The sequence below is a fragment of the Aotus nancymaae genome, unplaced genomic scaffold (assembly GCF_030222135.1).
Source record: "Aotus nancymaae isolate 86718 unplaced genomic scaffold, 86718_ANA_hifiasm-v0.15.2.pri h1tg000036l, whole genome shotgun sequence".
Classification (NCBI taxonomy): domain Eukaryota; kingdom Metazoa; phylum Chordata; class Mammalia; order Primates; family Aotidae; genus Aotus; species Aotus nancymaae.
The window spans coordinates 45,507,165-45,529,166 of record NW_026988450.1 but is presented as its reverse complement, the minus strand read 5'-3'; the positions used below and the strand labels follow the sequence as shown (position 1 = coordinate 45,529,166).

Here is a 22,002-nt window from a genome sequence, read left to right as displayed (position 1 = left end):
TCTCACTTCCCCCCATCATGTCCTAAGTAGAAAACTCTTCTAAGATTTTTTTTATTGTATATCTTCTTGCAAAATATAAAATATTCTGTGTGCATGCAAAATTGTATGTGTTCATATACAATTGTATGATGTATCATTCTATTTTTTACTTTTTTTAACCCAGCTTTATGTTTATAACAGCCATTCATGTTGCAATACATATATTAATCTATTGCTTCCAATTGCTGTGTAATAGCCCTTGGGGGCATCCACCATATTTCATATGTCTACTCTCCCACATAGATCTTGCCCCCACAAATACTGCTATAATAATCATCCTTGAATATAACTTTAGGGATCTGCACAATAATTTCTCTGGGAAATACATGAGTAAAGTGAATTACTGGGTCATAGAATATGAAAATATATTTAATTTGGCTAGAGATTGTTCTCCAGAATGGCGGCACCATGCTTCACACCCACTAATCAGTGCATGAGGGTACGTATGTCTTCACAGTTCTGCCACCACATTTTATTAATACGTCCCTGCTATAAAGTGATCTCATTGTTTTTAAAATTCGCATTGTACTTATTACTAATAAGTTGAACATTTCTTTACATACTTGCTAGCTTCCAGGCTTCCTCTTCTTTAAGTTGCCAATTCAGAACTTTTGCCCATTTTTCTATTAGGCCTACTGCATTTTTTCTTGTTGATTTTCGGTATTCCCTGGGCCCACATATTAATTCCTTAACACTTTAGACAGTGCTAATATCTTCTCTCAGTTTAGCTTCTAATGGCTTTGTTCATGGTATCCTTCACTGAATAGAAATTCTAAGTTCTGACACAATCAAATTCAGCAATATTTTTGTCTTTGGTTTATGCTTCTTAAGTCATATTTGTGTGCATAGGAAATAGATGTGGTGGCCTTATTCTTACAGAAACAGCCAAATGGGAAGTGGAAATACTTGAATGATATAGGCAAAAAGATCTACCATGAGGCAAGGTGAAGAAGGAAGGCTACTTGGGGCAAGACCCTGCCATGTATTAGCAGTGTGACCTTAGACAAGATGCTGAACCTCCAAGAGCCTATCATTTATAAAGTTGGAACAACCCCTATAGTCACAGAAAAAGTACATAAAAGAACCTGCACAATGACTAGACTAGAATATAATAAACACTCGATAAATATAAATGCCTTTGCCCCCTACTTCCTCATTTCCATCCCTGACTTGATACAGAGAGAAGAAATTTGCAACCTCTGGCACTTTGTAGTTAGATCCATCAACTGATCCCATACCTCCAATTTTAAAGTATCATCTGTGGATGCAGGCTGTCAAGAGCATTTCTGCTCATTCTCCAATTAGATATCAGACAAAGATTAAGCCCTAAAAAACAAAAGGAAAATGTTGTTTCCCTGATGAGATCAAAGGAGGAGATGAGGACAGGTGGTGCCAATAACTAATTATCTGATGATGCGACTCTGCAGGTAAATTAGCTATTATAGCATCTCACTAACAAATGGACTGAACTTATTGGCTGTTGAATGTCTTCTTTTGCTGGAGGTGCTAGAAGTACACAGGAAGGCTATTTTATGTTCTATAAGAGTTTGAAAATAAGTTTAGGGTGTAGCTTCCCAGACTTTCTTATCAGTGCTGCTTAAGTTTCCAGAAAGAATAGGCCATGGTGAACAACCTAATCATTATTTGATTGATGTTTATTTATCCTTTTCTTTCCCATCTGCTTTCACTGAGATGCCAACCAAGACTTCTTGTTATTTGGATATGACATGGACATAAAAGACCCATGAGAATCACAAAGTGCTAAAAGAAGCTTGTTTTAGCATGAAAAAATGAGTTTTCAAATATCCTTTTTAAATTTGTGACCTTTTCACAATCCACTCATGATTTAACATGCAGACATCTAATATGCATCTATTACATAGCAGGCCCCAGGTCCAGTGCTACAGGAGATAGAAAGATAAATAAAGTGTGGCTTTTACCATGGAGGAGGTCACCATTTCTAAGAGGAGATAATCATGTGAACACTCAACTATAATACAGTCTGATCATTGTATAAAACAGACAAAGTGCTGTAAGAGTAGAGATGAAAGAACAATTAAATTTATTTAGGTTTGGGTTCCAGAAAGACTTCAAAAATAAAAATGAGTCTTTAAAAATGAGTATAAATTATCCAAGCAGAGAGGGATTGAGCTGGGTTAAGGCTAGGATTAGGTCAGGTTAGCCAAAGGTCCAAGCAGCAGCTTTTAAGGCAACGGGTATTCACATGTTGAGGGAAGAGCAGATAGACCCCATGTGGCTGAAGCACAAGGTGGTACTTAACGCCATGGAATTGCAGCATATCACTTAAGGATGATGTTTATAAACAAAAAATAAAAACCTTTGAAATGCCAGTGTTTAAGATGAGGTCTAGGGGCTGGGCATGATGGCTTATGCTTGTAATCCCAGCACTTTGGGAGGCCAAAGCAGGAAGATCACTTGAGCCCAGGAGTTCGAGTTCCAGACCAGCCTGGACAACATAGTGAAACTTCATCTCTACAAAACAATTAAAAAATTATCCAGGTGTGGTGGCATGCACCTGTGGGCCCAGGTACTTGATAGGTTGAGATGGGAGGATTGCTTGAGCCTGGGAGGCTGAGGCTGCAGTGAACCATGATTGTGCTGCTGCACTCTAGCCTGGGCAACAGAGCAAGACCAAAAAAATAAAAATAAATGTGAGGTCTAGGAAAGAGAAGCATATAAAACAGATAAAGGGAAAGGGTAGAAAAAATGAAGGAGAACCTACTTTAACTTATATGGCAAATGTGACAAACAGCCTAGAACAATTTACCTTGAACCAGAATGCTCAAGATATGCACTTTCATTATTTTGCTCTATATTTCTTTTTGTCCTATTAAATTCATTCTAATTCTATAACCACAGAGGACCACATGCTATTGATAATGTTACCTGGACTATATAACCAATGGCAATCTGTTCTTGTCTATTTATGCAAAAAGTCCATATCATATTGTTAATTAAGGAACATAATGAGTATTGTGTTAGATATGGACACTTTGCATTCAACATCCATTCAAGTTCCTCAGAATGTGCTTTTCTGAGCTAAAAAGACTAAAAACCAAAGAACTACATTCCTGGGATTTTCTACAGCTAGGGTTCCAGAAGTAATTTAAGTGTCACCAATTTTTTGCACTTGAACAAGATCTGGAAAGCAGGAATTAGACAGAGGCTGTCTTCTGCTGTTTCAGAGACAAACACCATTGTGAAAATCTCTAGATTTTCTGTGACAACTTTCTGACAAAGGCCATTGCTTAATCTAGGAAAGGCAACAGCAATATTGGTAGCCTGGTTCCAAAGAATTATTCTCCAATTAATTTCTGAAAAGCTCAATTTAATGTCTGCATCATTAGTTTACCCAGTGATTCTGTAAACCATTTAAAATCCTGTAAGATATCCATAGCTGGTTAAACCAGGTAGAGGAAATGCTAATCTCCACAGCTGAACATTAACTATCCAGTCAACTCTACACATGGAGCTCAATCTAGTGCTCTCTACCTGTCCTTTCTCTCACTCCTATATTATTCCCAAAAAGAAAAGTCACGAGGTACACACACTTTGACATAAACAACCAGAAGTACCAATCCGTATACGCAGCTCAAAATCCAGCACTAGCTAGACTGAGATCTTAGGTTTGCAAGTACGTATTCAAAAACACGTCTAAAGAACTGTTTCTTAGAGCACTTTGATAGGGGAGAGGGAGTGAAAATTAGTCAACTTTGCTATTTTGTAGTCTCTTAACTACATTCTAGTCATCCTCAAAAAACAAACATGCTTTAAAAAAATGAAAAAGGTGATATATCAATGCAAACCATCTTAATATCTTTTAAAATACTCAATTTGAATCAAATAAGATAATCAATTAAAATTTGTATGTAATGAATTATTATTCATCAATTAGAATATCATTAAAGCAATAAAAACTAGGCAAGGGATATGCTCAAATAATTTAAAGAAGAAAAACATGTTTCCAATAAACATATGAAAATATTAACCTGAACAATAAGCAAAGGAATGCAAAGTAAAATAATATGAAAATATCACTTTTGGTCCATCAAATTGGCAAACATTAGGGAAAAATACTCATGCAGGTGAAGGTGTAGAATTTTGGAGACACACTGCTAATAGGAGAATAGGTGTGTAAAATCTGGAAAACAATTTAACAAAATATATCAAGAATATAAATGTGTCAATATGTACATTAATAATTTAAAGTAATATATATTTACATTGTATCATTAAAATATACAGTGTATATAATGTTTATATATCTATTGTGTTAACATTTTTAAATGACTAAAACTATTAAGAGATAAAACAGCTTCTAAGAATTTTATTGGCATTTTTTACATCTATAGAAGCAGTTTCACAACTAATTGTTGCTACTCTCCTACAACTTCATAGAATATACCAGATTCCTCCTTTATATGTTACTTATTAAAAACAAAAATATTCTTTTAAAAGTCTAAACTTCATTCTACATTAAAAGATTTTATAGCCATGCTATTTAAAAGAAGAGAAAAAGAGAAGAAAATAATCTAGTTTCCAATAAAAAGGCTTTATATTCATTATTGCATATTTAAATTTTGTTACCATTAAAACTTATTTCAAAAGATAATTTACTAGTATGTGGTAAATGTTCATGATATATAAGATAAAAGGACACAAGCTATATGCAGTGTGAACACAATGTGTAAAATAAAATATATATGCATATAGAAATATCAGAAGGAAAAATAGAAACGATAGCAATGACTCTCTAGAGGAAAATATCATAGATGATGATATAGTTTGGCTGTGTCGCCACCAAATCTCATCTTGAATTTCCATGTGTTGTGGGAGGGATCTGGTGAGAGGTAATTGAATCATGGGGGCAGGTCTTCCTGTGCTGTTCTCATGATAGTGAATAAGTCTCACAATATCTCATGGTTTAAATAAAGGGAGTTTCCCTGCACAAGCTCTCTTCTCTTGTCTGCCACAATGTGAGACATGCCTTTTACCTTCCACCATGATTGTGAGGCATCCCCCAGCCATGTGGAACTGTAAGTCTAGTAAACCTCTTTCTTTTGTAAATTGTCCAGTCTTTGATATGTCTTTATCAGCAGCATGAAAAATGGAATAATACAGTAAATTGGTACCAGTAGAGTGAGGTGCTGCTGAAAAGATATCCAAAAATGTGGAAGCAACTTTGGAACTGGGTAACAGGCAGAGGTTGGAACAGTATGCAGGGCTCAGAAGAAGACAGGAAAACGTGGGAAAGTAGAGACTTGTTGAATGGCTTTAACCAAAATGTTGATAATAATATGGACAATGAAGTGCAGGCTGAGATGGTCTCAGATGAAGATGAGGAACTTGTTGGAGCAAAGGTGACTCTTGCTATGTTTTAGCAAAGAGACTGGTGGCATTTTGCCCCTGCCCTTGAGATTTGTGGAACTTTGAACTTGAGAGAGATGATTTAGGGTATCTGGTGGAAGAAATTTCTAAGCAGCAAAGCATTCAAGAGGTGACTTGGGTGCTGTTAAATGCATTCAGTTTTATAAGGGAAGCATAGCTTAAAAGTTTGGAAAATTTGCAGCCTGACAATGTGATAGAAAAGAAAATCCTATTTTCTGAGGAGAAATCCAAGCTGGCTGCAGAAATTTGCATAAATAATGAGGAGCTGAATGTTAATGAGGAGCAGAATATTAATCCCCAAGACAATGAAAAAAATGCCTCCATGACATGTTAGAGGTCTTCAAGGCAGCCCTTCCCATCACAGGCCTGAAGGCCTACAAGTAAAAAGCGGTTTCGTGGGTTGGGCCCAGGGTCCTCATGCTGTGTGCTGTCTAGGGACTTGGTGTCCTACGTCCCAGTCACTCCAGTTGTGGCTAAAAGAGGCCAATGTAGAGTTTGAACCATGGCTTCAGAGGGTGCGAGCCTCAAGCCTCGACAGTTTCCATGTGGTGTTGAACTTGCCAGTGCACAGGAGTAAAGAACTGGGGTTTGGGACCTCCACTTAGATTTCAGAGGATGTACGGAAATACCTGGATATCCAGGCAGATGTTTTCTGGAGGGGCAGGGCTCTCATGGAGAATCTCCACTAGGGCAGTGCGGCAGCGAAATGTGACGTCAGAGCCCCCACACAGAGTCTGTACCGTGGCACCACCTAGTGGAGCTATGAGAAGAGGGGCACCATCCTCCAGATCCCAGAATGACAGATCAACTGACAGCTTGCACCATGTGCCTGAAAAAACTGCAGACACTCAACACCAGCCCATGAAAGCAGCCTGGAGGGACACAGCTGCTCAAGACCACAGCAACCGACTTTTTGCATCAGCTTGACCTGAACGTGAGACATGGAGTTAAAGGAGGTCATTTTGGAGCTTTAAGATTTGACTGCCCTGCTGGGTTTCAGACTTGCATGAGGCCTGTAGCCCTTTTGTTTTGGCCAATTCCTCCCATTTGAAATGGCTGTATTTATCCAATGCCTGTACTCCCATTGTATCTAGAAAGTAACTAGCTTGCTTTTGATTTTACAGGCTCATAGGCGGATGGGACTTGCCTTGTCTTCGATAAGACTTTAGACTGTGGACTTGTGAGCTAATGCTGAAATGAATTAAATTTTTGGCTGACTGTTGGAAAGGCATGATTGGTTTTGAAATGTGAGGATATGAGATTTGGGAGGGGCTGAGTCAGAATGACATGGTTTGACTGTGTCCCAACCCGACTCTCATTCTGAATTTCCACATGTTGTGGGAGGGACCCAGTGGGAGGCAACTGAATCATGGGGGCAGGTATTTCCCATGCTGTTCTCATGATAGTGAATAAGTCTCACAAGATCTCATGGTTTTAAAAAGAGGAGTTCCCTGCACAATCTCTCATCTCTTATCTGACACCATGTGAGATGTGCCTTTCACCTTCTGCCATGATTGTGAGGCTTCCCAAGGCAAGTGGAACTATAATAAAACTCTCTGCTTTGTAAATTGCCCAGTCTTGGGTATGTCTTTATAAGCAGTGTGAAAATGGATGAATACAGATGATTTTTATTATTTTTATATTTATGTACATGCTTTCTATAATAAGCAAGTATTAATTTTATAATCAGGAAAATTCTGAGTAAATAATGACTCAACAGCATCATCATTCAGTATGTATATAGTTTGGCTGTTATAATAAGCAAGTATTAATTTTATAATCAGGAAAATTCTGAGTAAATAATGATGACTCAACAGCATCATCATTCAGTATGTATATGGTTTGGCTGTGTCCCCACCCAAATCTTAGCCAGGGACTCAGTGGGAAGTAATTGCATTATGGGGGTGGTTACCCCTATGCTGTTCTCATAATAGTGAGTGAATTCTCACAAGATGGTTTTCTAAGGATAAGGGGTTTTTCCCCTTTGCTCAGCACTCAATCTCCTTCCTTCTGCCCTGTGAAGAATTGCCTTCTGCCATGATTGTAAGTTTCCTGAGGCCTCCCCAGCCATGCAGAACTGTGAGTCAATTAAACCTCTTTTGTCGACAAATTATCCAATCTCAGGTATTTCTTCATAGCAGCATGAGAACAGACTAATACAATGTGGAAGAAGGCTTTATTTTAGTACAAGTGAATAATACCCCAAGGAAAGAACTACCTTAAAAATCCACTGTTCCTCAAACATTGAGTGAGTAACTACTATTTACTGAGTATGATGCTAGATGTTGAGAATACAGAAATGGCTAAGACTTAGTCCAGGCTTCCAGGAGCCCTCTAACTAATATAAAACATACAATAAAACATAATGTAATATGAAATACAAACATAACAAAACATACACTAAAACATGATAAAAACATACAATCCTAAAATTTTGGCAAAGCCCTGTATCTCAGTAGAAATGTCAGTCTCCACCGAAGATTAATAAATACTCAATGACCTGCTGTGTTGGGCTCAGAGACCACAAACCATGAAGACCCAGTATTACATCTGCTGGGAAAGAATCACATAGTCTGCCCAAGTTCCTCTTTCTTATCCATATGTCAGCCTGTCCCAGATGTGACTGCTGATTCTCATTTTTACTTGGTCTATTCAAATCTGATATCTGCTATGTTATCTCATGATTGATTGGAGATTGTACTTTCTCCTTTCTTGTAAGTTTTGTCTTGTGTCTCTTTGGACTTGGCCTGCTTGTATATCTGCCTTCTTCAAACCTTCTACAGATAACTCACAGAGCTCTCAATCCTGCCATATGCCACATGGATAAACTAACATACATACTGTAATACTCAAGTCTAGAATTAAAAAGTTTAAAAATCTGGTTAAACAAGGAATCCAACTCCATCACATATACTTGGCAGAATCCAGCTCTTGTGAATTCTAGCTCCAGTGACCCCTTATGGATTCTCATAAAAATTACCCTTTCCAATCTAGAGGAGACCTTAAAGATTCAAAATTCCAACCATCTCTCATTTCACAGGTCACAAAATCAAGGCCATGATGATTAAATGAGAGTCTAATAAAACCAAGGTCACACAACTAGTTAGTGGTGAGCCAAAGTGAGAAAACAGGTTTCCTGAGAGGCTAGAAGATGAGCTCTGCACCACTCTGCCAACTTTGCACTATCTCTGTGGGAATTTTCCACACCTGGTCCAGCCTAACCCTCCAGTCTCTTCAGAGCTTAAAATAGTCCAGTTGCCAGACAACTGTTTATCTACTTTAAGAGCCCCATGGAATGAGGGGTGGGCTGAAAGTGGAACCTGGAAAACCAGAATAGATTCTGGTGAGTAAAATTCACATCCCCTGGGTTTTGAAGGTCTCAGGAGCAATCAGTAACTTGGCTTAGTGTTCAATACCAGGCAGATAGCCAGCAAAGAAGAGGCCCAGCTATAGAACGAGAAATGCCTATGAGAAAGAAATGGGAATAAGAGAACTTTCTTTAAAAAAACATGCAGAAACAAATATATTCTGCTGTCACAGCACAGGTATCAACAGCTTTTGAAACAGATCTCCTTCAGCTAGATGGTTAAAAATAGTTATCTTATAAATGAAAACAACATTAAAATATTTGTATGTGAGGCAACATAGTCTAATGACTAAAAGCACAAACTCTGGAGTTTGACAGTTTTTCGTGTCTGAACATGGCCCCTTACCAGTTGTGCGACCCTTGGTAGACTACATAACCTCTTGGAGTCTGGTTTTCTCATCTGGAAAAAAACTGCTAATCCTTTTCGGATAATTGGACAATTGAGAGAGCTTAAAAAGAAGGATTTAAGTTGATGTCTAACATAGATAAGCATTTAACAGAAGGAAACTGAAGAAAACCCCTGACTAACACTATAGAACCCAACCTAAGGAGCTCCCTAATACCTTGGGAAATTCTACCACCCATTCATGCACCCGTACAGAGATCAAAACTTACTATCCCAGGGACTCTTCTAGAATGGCAGCATGAGTAATTAAGCAGATCTTCACCCCACAAAATATTTAATGGGAAAATTATTTTTAAAAATAATTTAATGTCTCTCAAAACTGTCCTAAAGGCATACAGCAAAGGACAACATTCATTCAAGAAAATTTACAAAGTCCGTTGGTGGGAGTGTAAATTAGTTCAACCATTGTGGAAGACAGTGTGGCAATTCCTCAAGGACCTAGAAATAGAAATTCCATTTGACCCAGCAATCCCATTGCTGGGTATATATCCAAAGGATTATAAATCGTTCTACTATAAGGACACATGCACACGAATGTTTATTGCAGCACTGTTCACAATAGCAAAGACCTGGAACCAACCCAAATGCCCATTGATGATAGACTGGACAGGGAAAATGTGGCACATATACACCATGGAATATTATGCAGTCATCAAAAACGATGAGTTTGTGTCCTTTGTAGGGACATGGATGAACCTGGAAACCATCATTCTCAGCAAACTGACACAAGAACACAAAATCAAACACCACATGTTCTCACTCATAGGTGGGTGTTGAACAACGAGAACACATGGACACAGGGAGGGGAGCATCGCACACTGGGGTCTGTCAGGGGGAAATAGGGGAGGGACAGCGAGGGGTGGGGAATTGGGGAGAGATAGCATGGGGAGAAATGCCAGATATAGGTGAAGGGGAGGAAGGCAGCAAATCACACTGCCATGTGTGTACCTATGCAACAATCTTGCATGTTATTCACATGTACCCAAAACCTAAAAAGCAATAAAAATAAAATAAAATAAAATAGAAAATTTATGAAGTCTTGACAAGAACAAGTTAGAGTCTGTGGCATCTGGGCCATGACCTGCTTTTCTCTCTCACCCCCAGCTCCATGTTATGGAAACTCTACTACAGGTACTCTATTTCTGAGCAAGTGCAGACAAGAACATGAGAGCTTTCTCATTACCCAATTATCAGTTTAGGGCTATGGTTTCACCTTTGGAAGGACAGGCTACCAGTGTTTCTCATTCTCCAACTCCATTACCTTGTGGAAGAACCTCTGCTCTAGTCAAAAAAGGCCAAGAAGACTGAGGCGCCATTCCTCTACCTAAGTCCTGCTCATGGAGTTTCCACTCTCCACCTTAAGTGTAGTCATCAAGAATACTGAGATTCTGATCACCCCTTTCTCAGTTCACTCATAGGCAGTGATCCCACACTAGAAGCTGCTAACCAACAAGGTTGAGAGCTACCTCCTCCCTTCTTATCATCCACTAGGGATATCACTCTGGGTGAAACTGGGCAGTGATGCCACCATCACTGCATCTAGCTCCCACACAGTAGCATGAAGACTCTCCCAGGGGAAGACAGAAGCCATAAGGATGAAGAGCTCCACAGTTCTTATTGATGTTAGTGACTTTATCTAGTGCAGAGAACAGAAGATTCCCTGCCTAAGGGTGTTGCTGAAAATAATGGAGAGCTTGGCAAAGAACAATTAAGAGAGTGCTGGTAGCTTCATGATACTGCTAGCAACAAGCAAAATGTTAGAACCACCATGGCTTTAACAGAAAGAACCAAGGAAAGAAACAACCAAGAAGGGCCTTCCTGGGATCCCAGTAAACCCCAGGGGTTGAAAAGCTACACACATGTCCTAGGTTATACCTACTTAAAACAACACACAGGTCAGACTTGAAAACATTTCCCAAGCTGCACTCAGATCCATCAACAAAGGACAGAAGCCTCACTCACTCAAGGTGTTTAAGTATAAGCTCTGAGCAAACACTAGCTAAAAACTAAGCTATTCTGACCCTGGAGAAAATACTATTAAGCCATGCTTAAAAATAAAATTACTTGCATTCTAGTAATCTGGAAGGCTGTGTGCAGGCCCAAGGCTGCACCCTCTCAGAAGTGATTAGAAAGGGAACTTCCAAAGCATTTGGCCTTGGCCAAAGTTGGGGTAAAAAATAAACTCCTCAAGTTGTAATAACAGACTCTAAGCCACACAAATATCCAATGGCAAAGAGTAAAACTATAACTGGCTAAAGGAACCTAAGTATAACCTTTGACCAATAAGTGGCTTATGCAGACCTACAGGTAACTCATAGGGCACCCAACTAAAAGAAAAAAAATAAGAAAAAATAAAAACAACCTAAAGAGGAACATCAGAAGCTGAATACTGTAGGAGAAAAAGACATTACAGAGTTAGTATGGTCAAGCAATTAAACAAATGAATGACCAAGTAATGGATGGGGGAAAGGGAGGAAGAAGAATCAGTATCCAGAGTTGCCAAAAATATTATTTAAAATATTCAGGTTTTCTGTTTTTAAAACTATGGCATAAAAAGATACAATAAAGTATAACCCATACACAAGAAAACAAGAAGTAGGCAGTAGAAATTGTCTTTTAAGGGGCCCAGATGTAGGATATAGCAAACACTTCAAAGCAGCTATTACTAAAATATTCAAAGAACTAAAAGAAACCATACTTAAAGAACTAAATACAGATATGACGACAACATCTCATCAAATGAAGAATATCAATAAAGACACAAAAATTATTTTTTTAAAAGACCAAAGAGAAGTTCTGGAGTTTAAAAGCATAATAACTAAAAAGACAAATTCAGTATAAAGGCTCCATAGTAGCTTTAAGCTAATAGAAGAAAGAATCTGTAAGCTTGATGATAATTGATAGAGGTTATACAATCTAAAGAACAAAGAAAAAAGAGAATAAAGAAAAATGAGCAAATCCTAAGAGAAATGTGGGACATTATTAAATCACCAATACACTGTAAATGGAAGTACCAGAAGGAGAAGAAAAAGAAAAAAAGGAAGAAAAAAAATTGTAGAAATAATAGCTGAAAACTTCTCAAATTTGATGAAAAACTTAAATCTATATGCAAGAAAATCAACAACCTCCAAATAAGATGAGAATAAAGATATACATACCTAGATACATTAGAGTCAAAATAATCAAAACCAAAAATGGAAAGAAAATCTTGAAAGCAATAAAGAAGACATGACTCATCACATACAAGGAAACCTCCAAAACAGTAACAGCTGACATCTCATCAAAAACAATGGAGTCCAAACTGGACATGGTGGCTCAGGCCTGTAATCCTGGCACTTTGGGAAGCCTAGGCAGGCAGATCACTTGAGGTCAGGAGTTCGAGACCAGCCTGGCCAACATGGTGAAAATCCATCTCTACTAAAAATACAAATATTAGCTGGTCATGGTGGTGCATGCCTGTAATCCCAGATACTTGAGAGGCTGAGGCAGGAGAATCACTTGAAACAGGGAAGTGGAGTCTACAGTGAGCTGAGATCATGCCATTGCACTCCAGCCTGGGCAACAAAAGTGAAACTCCTTCTCAAAAAAAAAAGAAAAGAAAAGAAAAGAAAACATCAGAAGGCCATCGGATGGATGATGTATTCAAACTGCTGAAAGTAAAAGAAAAGAAAAGAAAAACAAACCTGTCAACCAAGAATTTCACGTCCACTAAAACTATCTTTCAAAACTGAAGGTTAAATAGATAAAGATGCATAAAGGCATAGAGAATTTGCTGCTAGAAAAAAACTAAACAATTTTTTCTGTCTGAAAGCAAGTGACAGCAGTGATTTAGACCCCTATCCTTACAAACATAAAAAAAAATAAGAAATACTATAAATAACCGTATACCAACAAATTACAGTGACTTAGCTAAAACAGATACATTTCTCAAAAGACACAAACTACTAAAACTGACTCAAGAAGAAACTAAAAATCTGATTAGGCAAGTAAAGAAATTGAATTAATAATTAAAAATCTTCCCACAAAGAAAAGCCTGAATAAGATGGCCTCACTGGTGAATTCTACCAGAAATTTAAAGAATTAACATCAGTCATTTGTAATCTCTTCCAAAGAATGGAAAATGAGGTGATGTTTTGCCACTGATTTCATAAGGCCAGTCTTACCCTGATACAAAAAAAAAAAAAAAAAAAAAAAAACATTACAGCAAAGTGAAACTACAAGCCAATATCCCTAAGAATATAAACACAAAATTCTAAGCAAAATACTACCAAACTGAATTAAACACCATGTAAAAAAGATTATGTATCATAATCAAGTGGGATTTATCCTAGTAATGCAAGGTTTAACATCTGAAAATCAATTAATGTAATGCACCCAATTAAAGGAGAAAGAATAGCCTTTCCAACAAATGAAGCTGAGACAACTGAATGACCACATTTAAAAAAAGAAAGCCGAAGCCTTATCTTATACCATATACAGAAACTAATGCAATTAATTCACAGATATAAATGTAAGAATGGCAGCCATAAAATTCTTAGAAGAAAATACAGTAGTAAATGTTTGTGACCATGGTGTAGACAATGGTTTGCTATGACACCAAAAGCACAGGCAACAAAAGAAATAAAATAAATTAGTTGGACTAAATCAAAACTTGAATATTTCTGTAGCAAATATTACCATCAAGAAAGAGGAAAGACAATCCTCAGAATGGGAGAGAATATTAGTAAATCAAATATATGAAAAGGGACTTGTATACACAATACATAAAAAAGCTTTTGAAACTCTATAATAAAAAAACTAATAGTCCAATTAAAAACAGGGCAATGAATTTGAATACACATTTCTCCAAAGAAGATAAACGGATGGCGAGTAACAACATGAAAGGATGCTCAACATCACTTGTCATTAGGGAAATGCAAATCAAAATCACAATGAGATACCACTCTACGCCCACTAGAATAGCTATAACCAAGAAGACAGATAATAACAAGTGTTGGCAAGTATATGGAAACATTATCCTATATTGTCAGTGGGAACATAAAACTGTGCAGTCACAAAACAGTTTGGCAATACCTCATAAAATTAAACATAAAGCTGGTATATGACTCAGCAATTCTACCTCTGGGTATATATCCAAGAGAAATGAAAACAAATATTTACATGAAAACCTTGTGATTGCATATTTATAGCAGCACTATTCATAATATCTAAAAGGTGAAAACAATCTCAATGTCCATCAACTGATGAATGGATAAATAAAATGTGATACATCCATAAAATGGAATATTATTCAGCAATAAAAAGAATTGAATATCAAAACATGCTACAACATAGATGAACCTGGAAAACAGTATGCTACATGAAAAAAAAACATTCAGGAAAGACCACATAGTATATTATTCATGTAAAATGCCCAGAATAAGTAAATTCATAAAGACAGAAAGCAGATTATTGGTTTCCTAGGGCTGGGATATAGGTAGACTGGAGAATGACAGCAAATGGTCACAGAGTTTCTTTTTGTGGTGACGAAAATGTTCTACAGTTAGAATGTGGTGGCTGCACAACTCTGTGAATACACTAAAAATCACTTGTACATTCTAAATGAGTGAACATTGTAGTATGTGAATTATATTTCGATAAATAATGTTTTAAACTGACAATCTACTTCTTCACTGGGCCTTTTGCTTGGCATTCAAGAAAGTCAAAAGAACAGAAATTCGTTCTTCTGCCACCGGAAATTAGCCCAAGGATACATTCAAGGCGAACTGATAGCTCCCTGATGACTGGTTATACATCCCCGATCTGGGCATTTACTGTCTATTATCTGATAAAGCTGACCCAGGGTGCTTATAAGTAAAGGTAGAACTCAATCTTGGATAATTCCTTGCATTAGAAGCCTCAGGTTCTATAAAAATAATTAAATCAATTCAGAATACAAAGTTGTATTCTCTATTTCATTAATTATAAGAAATTATTCACACTGAGACCACTTGGAAGAAGTCATAGTTTTTGTAACCTGTTTACATATATTTCAATCTCTACAGAAGGATGCTAATGCTTCACTAGATAGTAATTACAGACTGATACGGCTGATAAGTGTCATTGACCAGTGGCTATGGATCCCACATTTAAAAAGTGATCCAACATGATCAGTTTTCTTTCAGAAAAGAAACAGAAGTAAAAACTGGGAGGACAAAAAAGGGTAGAGAACTCATTAAGCCAAAGGAATAGGAAATTATCCAAATTATAATATACGAATCATGCATATCATACTCAATTACACCAATTGACATTAGTTTTATAAAATACAAATCAAACATGAAAAGACAGTACCTTCTGGAGGAGTCCCAATGCTGCTGCCAAGACCCAGCATGGCTATCTTATGAGTTCTTGGCTCCAGCATCACAGCTGATTCTTCTCCCCTCTCCCAGTGGGGTATTCTCACTGGCTCCAGGTGAACATTCTCCAGCCCATCTTGCTGTAGGTTTTGGTACATAATTTGGATGGCTTTTTCTAGGTTCTTGGAGCCACTCAGTCTGGGTCCAACAGTATCAACCAGAAGTGCCAATCGCTCATAGGATCTGTTCTGGGCTTTACCATAAACAGCAAGGTTGATGATTGCTTTAGCAATATCTCCATAGCTAGCTATTTCTTCTTTTATTTCTTGAAAAGTTCTCTTAGAGATGCCATTCTTGTATACAGGTTTGCCAGAGCACAGGGATAAAAGGTGAACAACACCAAAATATGCGAAGATAAGGAACTTCATTTTTTTCCAGTTGGTGTTCTTGTTATGATAATCTACATAAATAAGAAACATTATGTTTTAGGGGAAAAGAATCTCACAGCTATCTGTCCATAACCCAGGGATTGCTTTTCAAGCAGCATTCCCCTTCTCTTCTCAACCTCTGCCCAACATCCACCATCAAATCAGGCACCACAACTCCAAGGAATGGATAAGTAAACAGGCAATGATTGACCTTCCTTAAATCTGTAGAATCACATGTTACCTATTAATCCTGTTTAAAATATGCTAAAAGGATAAATCAAGAAAAGAGCTGGGAAGGAGAGAAAGAAGTGGTGGTAGGAGTGATAGAGCTAAGACAGTGTTATCTGCTGTATGGTCTCCTAAATAGAGTATAATCCAAATGGGTGTCCATGCTCCCTCTGCCAGATGTGTTTTCTCCTCTTTGCCTGTCAGACTTACCCACTGAGGCCCTCTCAGCTGTCATCTTTTCTCAATACTTTTACTAATCCCCCCTTCAGAAAAATAATTGCTTCTTCATCTGTACTTGAAGAGTACTTTATGCTTATGTTCAAAAGATACTTATTAAAAGCCACTATATGCCAGAAAATGTGGTATATTTTTAAAATGAAGGCTAAACTACTGCAAAAAGCAGACAATTAATCAAAAGACTGGGTTTTGTTACCATTTGACTGTTTGATATCCACCACCTACATAATAAATATAATAACAATAACAGGAAATATTTATATAGTACATGCTACGTGTCAGACCTCGTGTTAAGTATGCCACATTCATTAGTGCTTTAATCCTCACAACAACTCTATGAGGTAGTTTATTATTACCTTTATTTTACAAATGAGGAAACTGGGGCACCAAGAGATTAAGCAATTTGCCAAAGACACACAAACGCTCTCTAGCTCTAGAGTCCATGTTTTAAACAGTGCTACTCAAAGCATGGTTTGTGGGTCAATGCCAGTCCACAAACTGTTTTTCAGTAATACACGACAGGTAAATACAGAGATTAAGAGTAAATGTATTCAGTGCTGTCCAATATAGTAATCAATTGTCTCATATGGTCACTTCAATTTAAATTAACTAAAATTAAATCAAACTAAGGATTAATTTTCTCAGTCACAATAGCCACATTTCAAGTACTCAATAGCTACATGTGGCTAAGGCTATAATATTGAGCAGCATAAACAGAACATTCCTATCATGACTGAAAGTTCTATTGGCTAGCACTGGTTTAGATACTTTTATATAAACTGTATGTCTGCTATAATTTGAATGTTTGTCACCTCCAAAACTCACTTTGAAATGTAATTGCTTTTGTGACGGTATTATAAGGTCGGACATTCAAAAGGTATTCAGGGCATGAGGGCTCTACCTTCATGAATAAGTTAATGTCGTTATTGCAGGAGGGGGTTTGTACCTCCTTTGATCTCTCTCATCCCCTCTTTACCCTTCTTCTGTGTGATACCTTCTGCCATGTTATGGTGTGGCAAGAAGACCCACACTAAATATGGCCCCTCTATCTTGGACTGTCTAGCCTCCAGAACCATGAGCCAATAAACTTTCATTCTTTATAAATTACTCTGTAGTATTCTGTTAAAGTAACACACACACACACACACACACACACACACACAAAAAAAAAATTGGTACCAGAGAGGTGGGTTACTATAACAAATAACTAAAAAATGTGGAAGCGGATTTGAAATTGAGTAATGGGGAGAGGCCAGAAGAATTTGGAAGAGCAGACTAGAAAACGCCGAGATTACAATGAATGGAGTATTAAGGGCAATTCCGGGAAGGGCTCAGAAGAAGGGATAAGCTAAGAGAAAGTCTGGAACTTCTTAGCGATTACTTGAGTAATTCTTCTTAGAGATTCAAGACCAGAACACTGACAGAAATATGGACAGTACAGGCAATTCTGATGAAGTCTCAGATGAAAATGAAGACCAATGTATTGGAAACTGTAGTAGAGGCCATCTTTGTTATTAACGGGCAAAGAACTTGGCTGAAGTGTATCCATGCCTGAGGGCTTTAACAGAAGGCAGAATTTAAGAGTGATAAACTAGATTATCTGATAGAAGAAATTTCTAAGCAAAATACTGAAGGAGCTATGTGGCTTCTTTTAAATGTATATAATAGAATGTGAGAGGAAATAATTTAAAGATAGAATTTATAATTTAAAAAGAAACAGAACATAAAAATTATGAAAATTCATAGCCTGGCCAAATAAAGAATAAAAATGTGTGTTTAGGAGTGCAAAGAAAGGGTATGGCCAAGGAACCATTTGCTAAAGATTTGTATAGATAGAAAAGAGCCAGGTGCTATTCATCAAGACAATGAGAAAATGACCCCAGAAGCACTTCAGGGATCTCTGAGGAAAGCTAGAATCTTGAGGGCAAAGTTTCCAAAGAGGCATCTAGGGGACCTCAGAATTCACTGCCCTGCACCTCCCCAAATATCTGTTCCCCACATTCTGGTGCAGTGCCCTTAAGCGGCTCCAGCCATGGCTTGAGCAGGCACATGTGCAGCTAAGGCTTCTGCTTCTGAGTGCACAAGCAGTAAGTCTTGGTGGTGTCCACACGGTGCCAATTCTGCAGGTACACAGAGTTCACAAGCTGTGGAGACATGGCTACCTTCACCTATATTTTAAATAATGTATCAGACAGACTGGAAATTCAGGTAGAAATCTACTGCAGGGGCAGAGCTGCCACAGAGAGTCCCCACTAAAACAATGTCTAGTGAAGCTGCAGGGGGAGAACCGCCCCTGAGACTCCTGAACTGTAGAGACACCAGCATGCAAAGCCAACCCAGGAGAGCTGTAAGCGTGAGACTCCAACCATCAAGCAAAGCCGTAGGTGCAGGGATCTCCAAATCCTTGGGGGCCCGACCCCTGCCCTAGTGTGTATAGAAAACAGGGCAGCATGGAGGCAAAGAAAATTATTTCTGAGCCTTAAGATTTACTGTTGTTGGCCCTGTTGTGTTTTGGACTTACTTAGAACCAGTTATCCCTTTCTTGCCTATTTATCTATTTTGGAATGGGAATGTCTATGCTATACCTATCATTGTATTGTGGAAATAGATAAATAATTTCACAGGCTCACAACTAGAGGGGAGTTTGTCTCAGAATGAATCGTGTTGCATCTTACTTGTATAGGATTTAGATAAGACTTTGGGCTTAGGACTTTTGAGTTGGTGCTGGAATTAAGACTTTGGAGCTATTAGGATGAAATAAATGTGTTTTTTATGTAAGAAAAACATGACGGGGGAATACTATGGGTTTAACCTTTGTCACTCCAAATTCATGTTGAAATTTAATTGCTATTGTAATGGTCTTGAAAGATGGGACTTTTAAGAGGTGTTTAGATCATGATGGCTTGCTCTCATGAATAGACAAATGCCATTATTGAGGGAATGATTTCTTTATCACAGGAGTGAATTTACCCCCTCTTGCTTTTCTCTCTCCCTCTCTTGCCCTTCCACCATGTAATGCCTTTTACAAAGTTTTGATGCAGCTAAAAGGCCCTCACCAGATGTGGCCCCTCAATCTTGGACTTTCTAGCCTCTAGAATTATAAACCAATAAATTTCCGTTAGTTATAAACTATCCAGTCTGTGGTATTCTGTTATAGCAGCACAAAATAAACTACGACAACATCTGTCAAATTTAATGATTAAAAAACAGTGCTTCTCTTTGTATGTCTTTTTAATTTCACTTTTCTAATTTGTTATTTTGCAAAAGCATTAGTCTATAACAAATTCAAAGTTTTCAAAACTGTTCCTTCACCACAGATAATATGAGAAGCACAATCATAAACTACTAAATTATAAGAAAACATTCTAAAATAAGCCAGCATGCAAAGCCTTTAAAAATATGACTTCAACAACTACTCCAACCTTATCTATCCTCCTCTCCATCTAGAGCATACATATTTTCATTCTCATTCTCTTTCTCTCTCTGACACATACATACACACACATACTTTGCTAAGCTTATATATATTGAACCCTTGAAATATGTCTAGTCCAAATTGATATGTTTTAGACTGAGAGCAGTGGCTCATGCCTGTAATCCCAGCACTTTGGGAGACCGAGGCAGGAAGACCAGCCTGGGCAATATAGTGAGATCCCGTCTCTAAAAAAAAAGAAGAAGAAGAAGAAGAAAGAACAGAAAAGAAAGAAGACAAACTGAAATGTTTTATAAGTGTAAAATATTCACCTGATTTGATTTTAAAAACTGAAGTTGAAAAAACATAAATATTTCAGATATACTGGGTTAAATAAAATGTGTCATCATTGATTTTACCTGTCTCTTTTTATTTTGTAATACAACTATTAGAAAAATTTAAATTGCATATTTGTGTTCATATTTACATTGCATGAGAATGCTATAGCTGCACTGAACTTCATGCAGTTCTTCAAATGTGCAGGCTCTTTCATAACTCTGGGTCTTTACATATGTTCATTCTCTTTTAATTTCAAGATCCTTCTGCTTACCTCCTCCCCTTCATCTGGCAAATGCCTCCACTTATTCTTTAATGAAAATGATTTAAAAACCACCTCTTCTGTAAAGGCTCACTAAACACCATCTCAGAGTTATCTGCACCATCTTCTGTGCTTCTACCATAATTACCTATGTTATCAGATAATATGTTTGTTTATAAATCTGTCTTCCCTACTATCAAAGTCAAGTAGGGTAAATTATCACTCCACCTTCATTTGTTATACTCAAATATAGGCACTCAATACATTTTTATTTAAGAAATAAATGAGTTTTTAATTTCTCTAAATCTTAGCTTCCCTAGGGTATAAGATTGCTGGCCTTGCCTCCTTCACGGCTAAGCTGTAAGAGTAAAAAGTTGCTATCATATTTAAAATATTTTGAAAAATTATGAAAACTATACACTGCTGCTGCTTTCCTTTATTACAAGTATTTACATGCACAGAGTCCTGGTTTCTAAAGCCACTATACTGATCCTTGTTTTTAAAAGCTAAATTTTGTTAAGTAGTAAACAAATTTCACCAGATTGCTATTTATTCTTAAAAGTACATTTTTTCCAATGTGTGGTTGTTACAAAAAAAAGGGTTCATAAGACATTTGTTTATTAGCACTAACCACAAATATCTATTTCTCATTAAAAGTTCTCTAAGCAGTCTGCAAACATTAATTAACTATTTCACAATACATTTCTAGTGATGGATTAGAATCATATAATGACACCATTGTGGAGATATAGGAGACCTTAGTGATCCCTAGTCCATATCCTTGCTTTGTAGAAAGTTAATCAAGACCTGTGTTTTGATTCCCAGGCAGCAGATATACCAGAAACTATAATCAACCAGGTAATTTGACTGACTGACACAGACTTCCTGGAGGATTACAAATTGTGTTTTTTACAGGAAACTGTATGCATTTACATGAAATAGAAACTGAATGAGGAATACCCAAATGCAGTCTCAGAGGCAAATAACTATTATATATATACACATATATACACACACACACATATATATATATCTACTATACTCAAACATTCTCATACCCAGAGTACCATGAGAACAAAAAGAAGAAAAGGAATGCTGAAAAGCCACAGAGAAGATATAACATCTGAAGGCAGCCTTAGGAAGTGGCTCAGCAGGCAGAGAAGAGGAAATGGTACCCTTTCTAGAGGGACTACCAGAATTGAGGTGGCAATGGGTGAATTCTCTGTGCTAAGGAGACAGGGGGTAGTGAAGATTAGAGGAATTTTCCTTACTCCCCTTTCCCCTTCCCTTTCTCCCTCTCATCCTTCCTTCCTTCTCCTGGCTGCATGAGGGGGTGGTAAATTGTGTCTCCTACTGCAGCACTCTAGGGCATTTTGCTCCATAAATTTTGGAGCTTCACAAAGTAGATGTTTTCAGGCAAGCCTTGGGGAATACTTCTTTCCTACTGTTGCTGCACCTTCCACCATTTTCCCCTACTCATCATCTACCTACTTGCCATTTTCTCCATAGGCCACATATTGTAAAACTGCCATGGGGATGA

The 22,002-nt window shown here is 37.4% G+C and overlaps 1 protein-coding gene across 1 annotated transcript in view; it reads right to left on the bottom strand.

The window, feature by feature from the left end:
* The window catches only part of CPQ (carboxypeptidase Q), a 516,880-nt gene that overhangs the window by 377,807 nt on the left and 117,071 nt on the right, over positions 1-22,002 (bottom strand). Inside the window, exon 2 of the mRNA XM_012467968.2 lies at positions 15,555-16,019. Coding sequence (XP_012323391.1) covers positions 15,555-15,987 — 433 coding nt within the window. The 5' untranslated portion in view covers positions 15,988-16,019. The remainder of the gene's footprint in view (positions 1-15,554; positions 16,020-22,002) is intronic.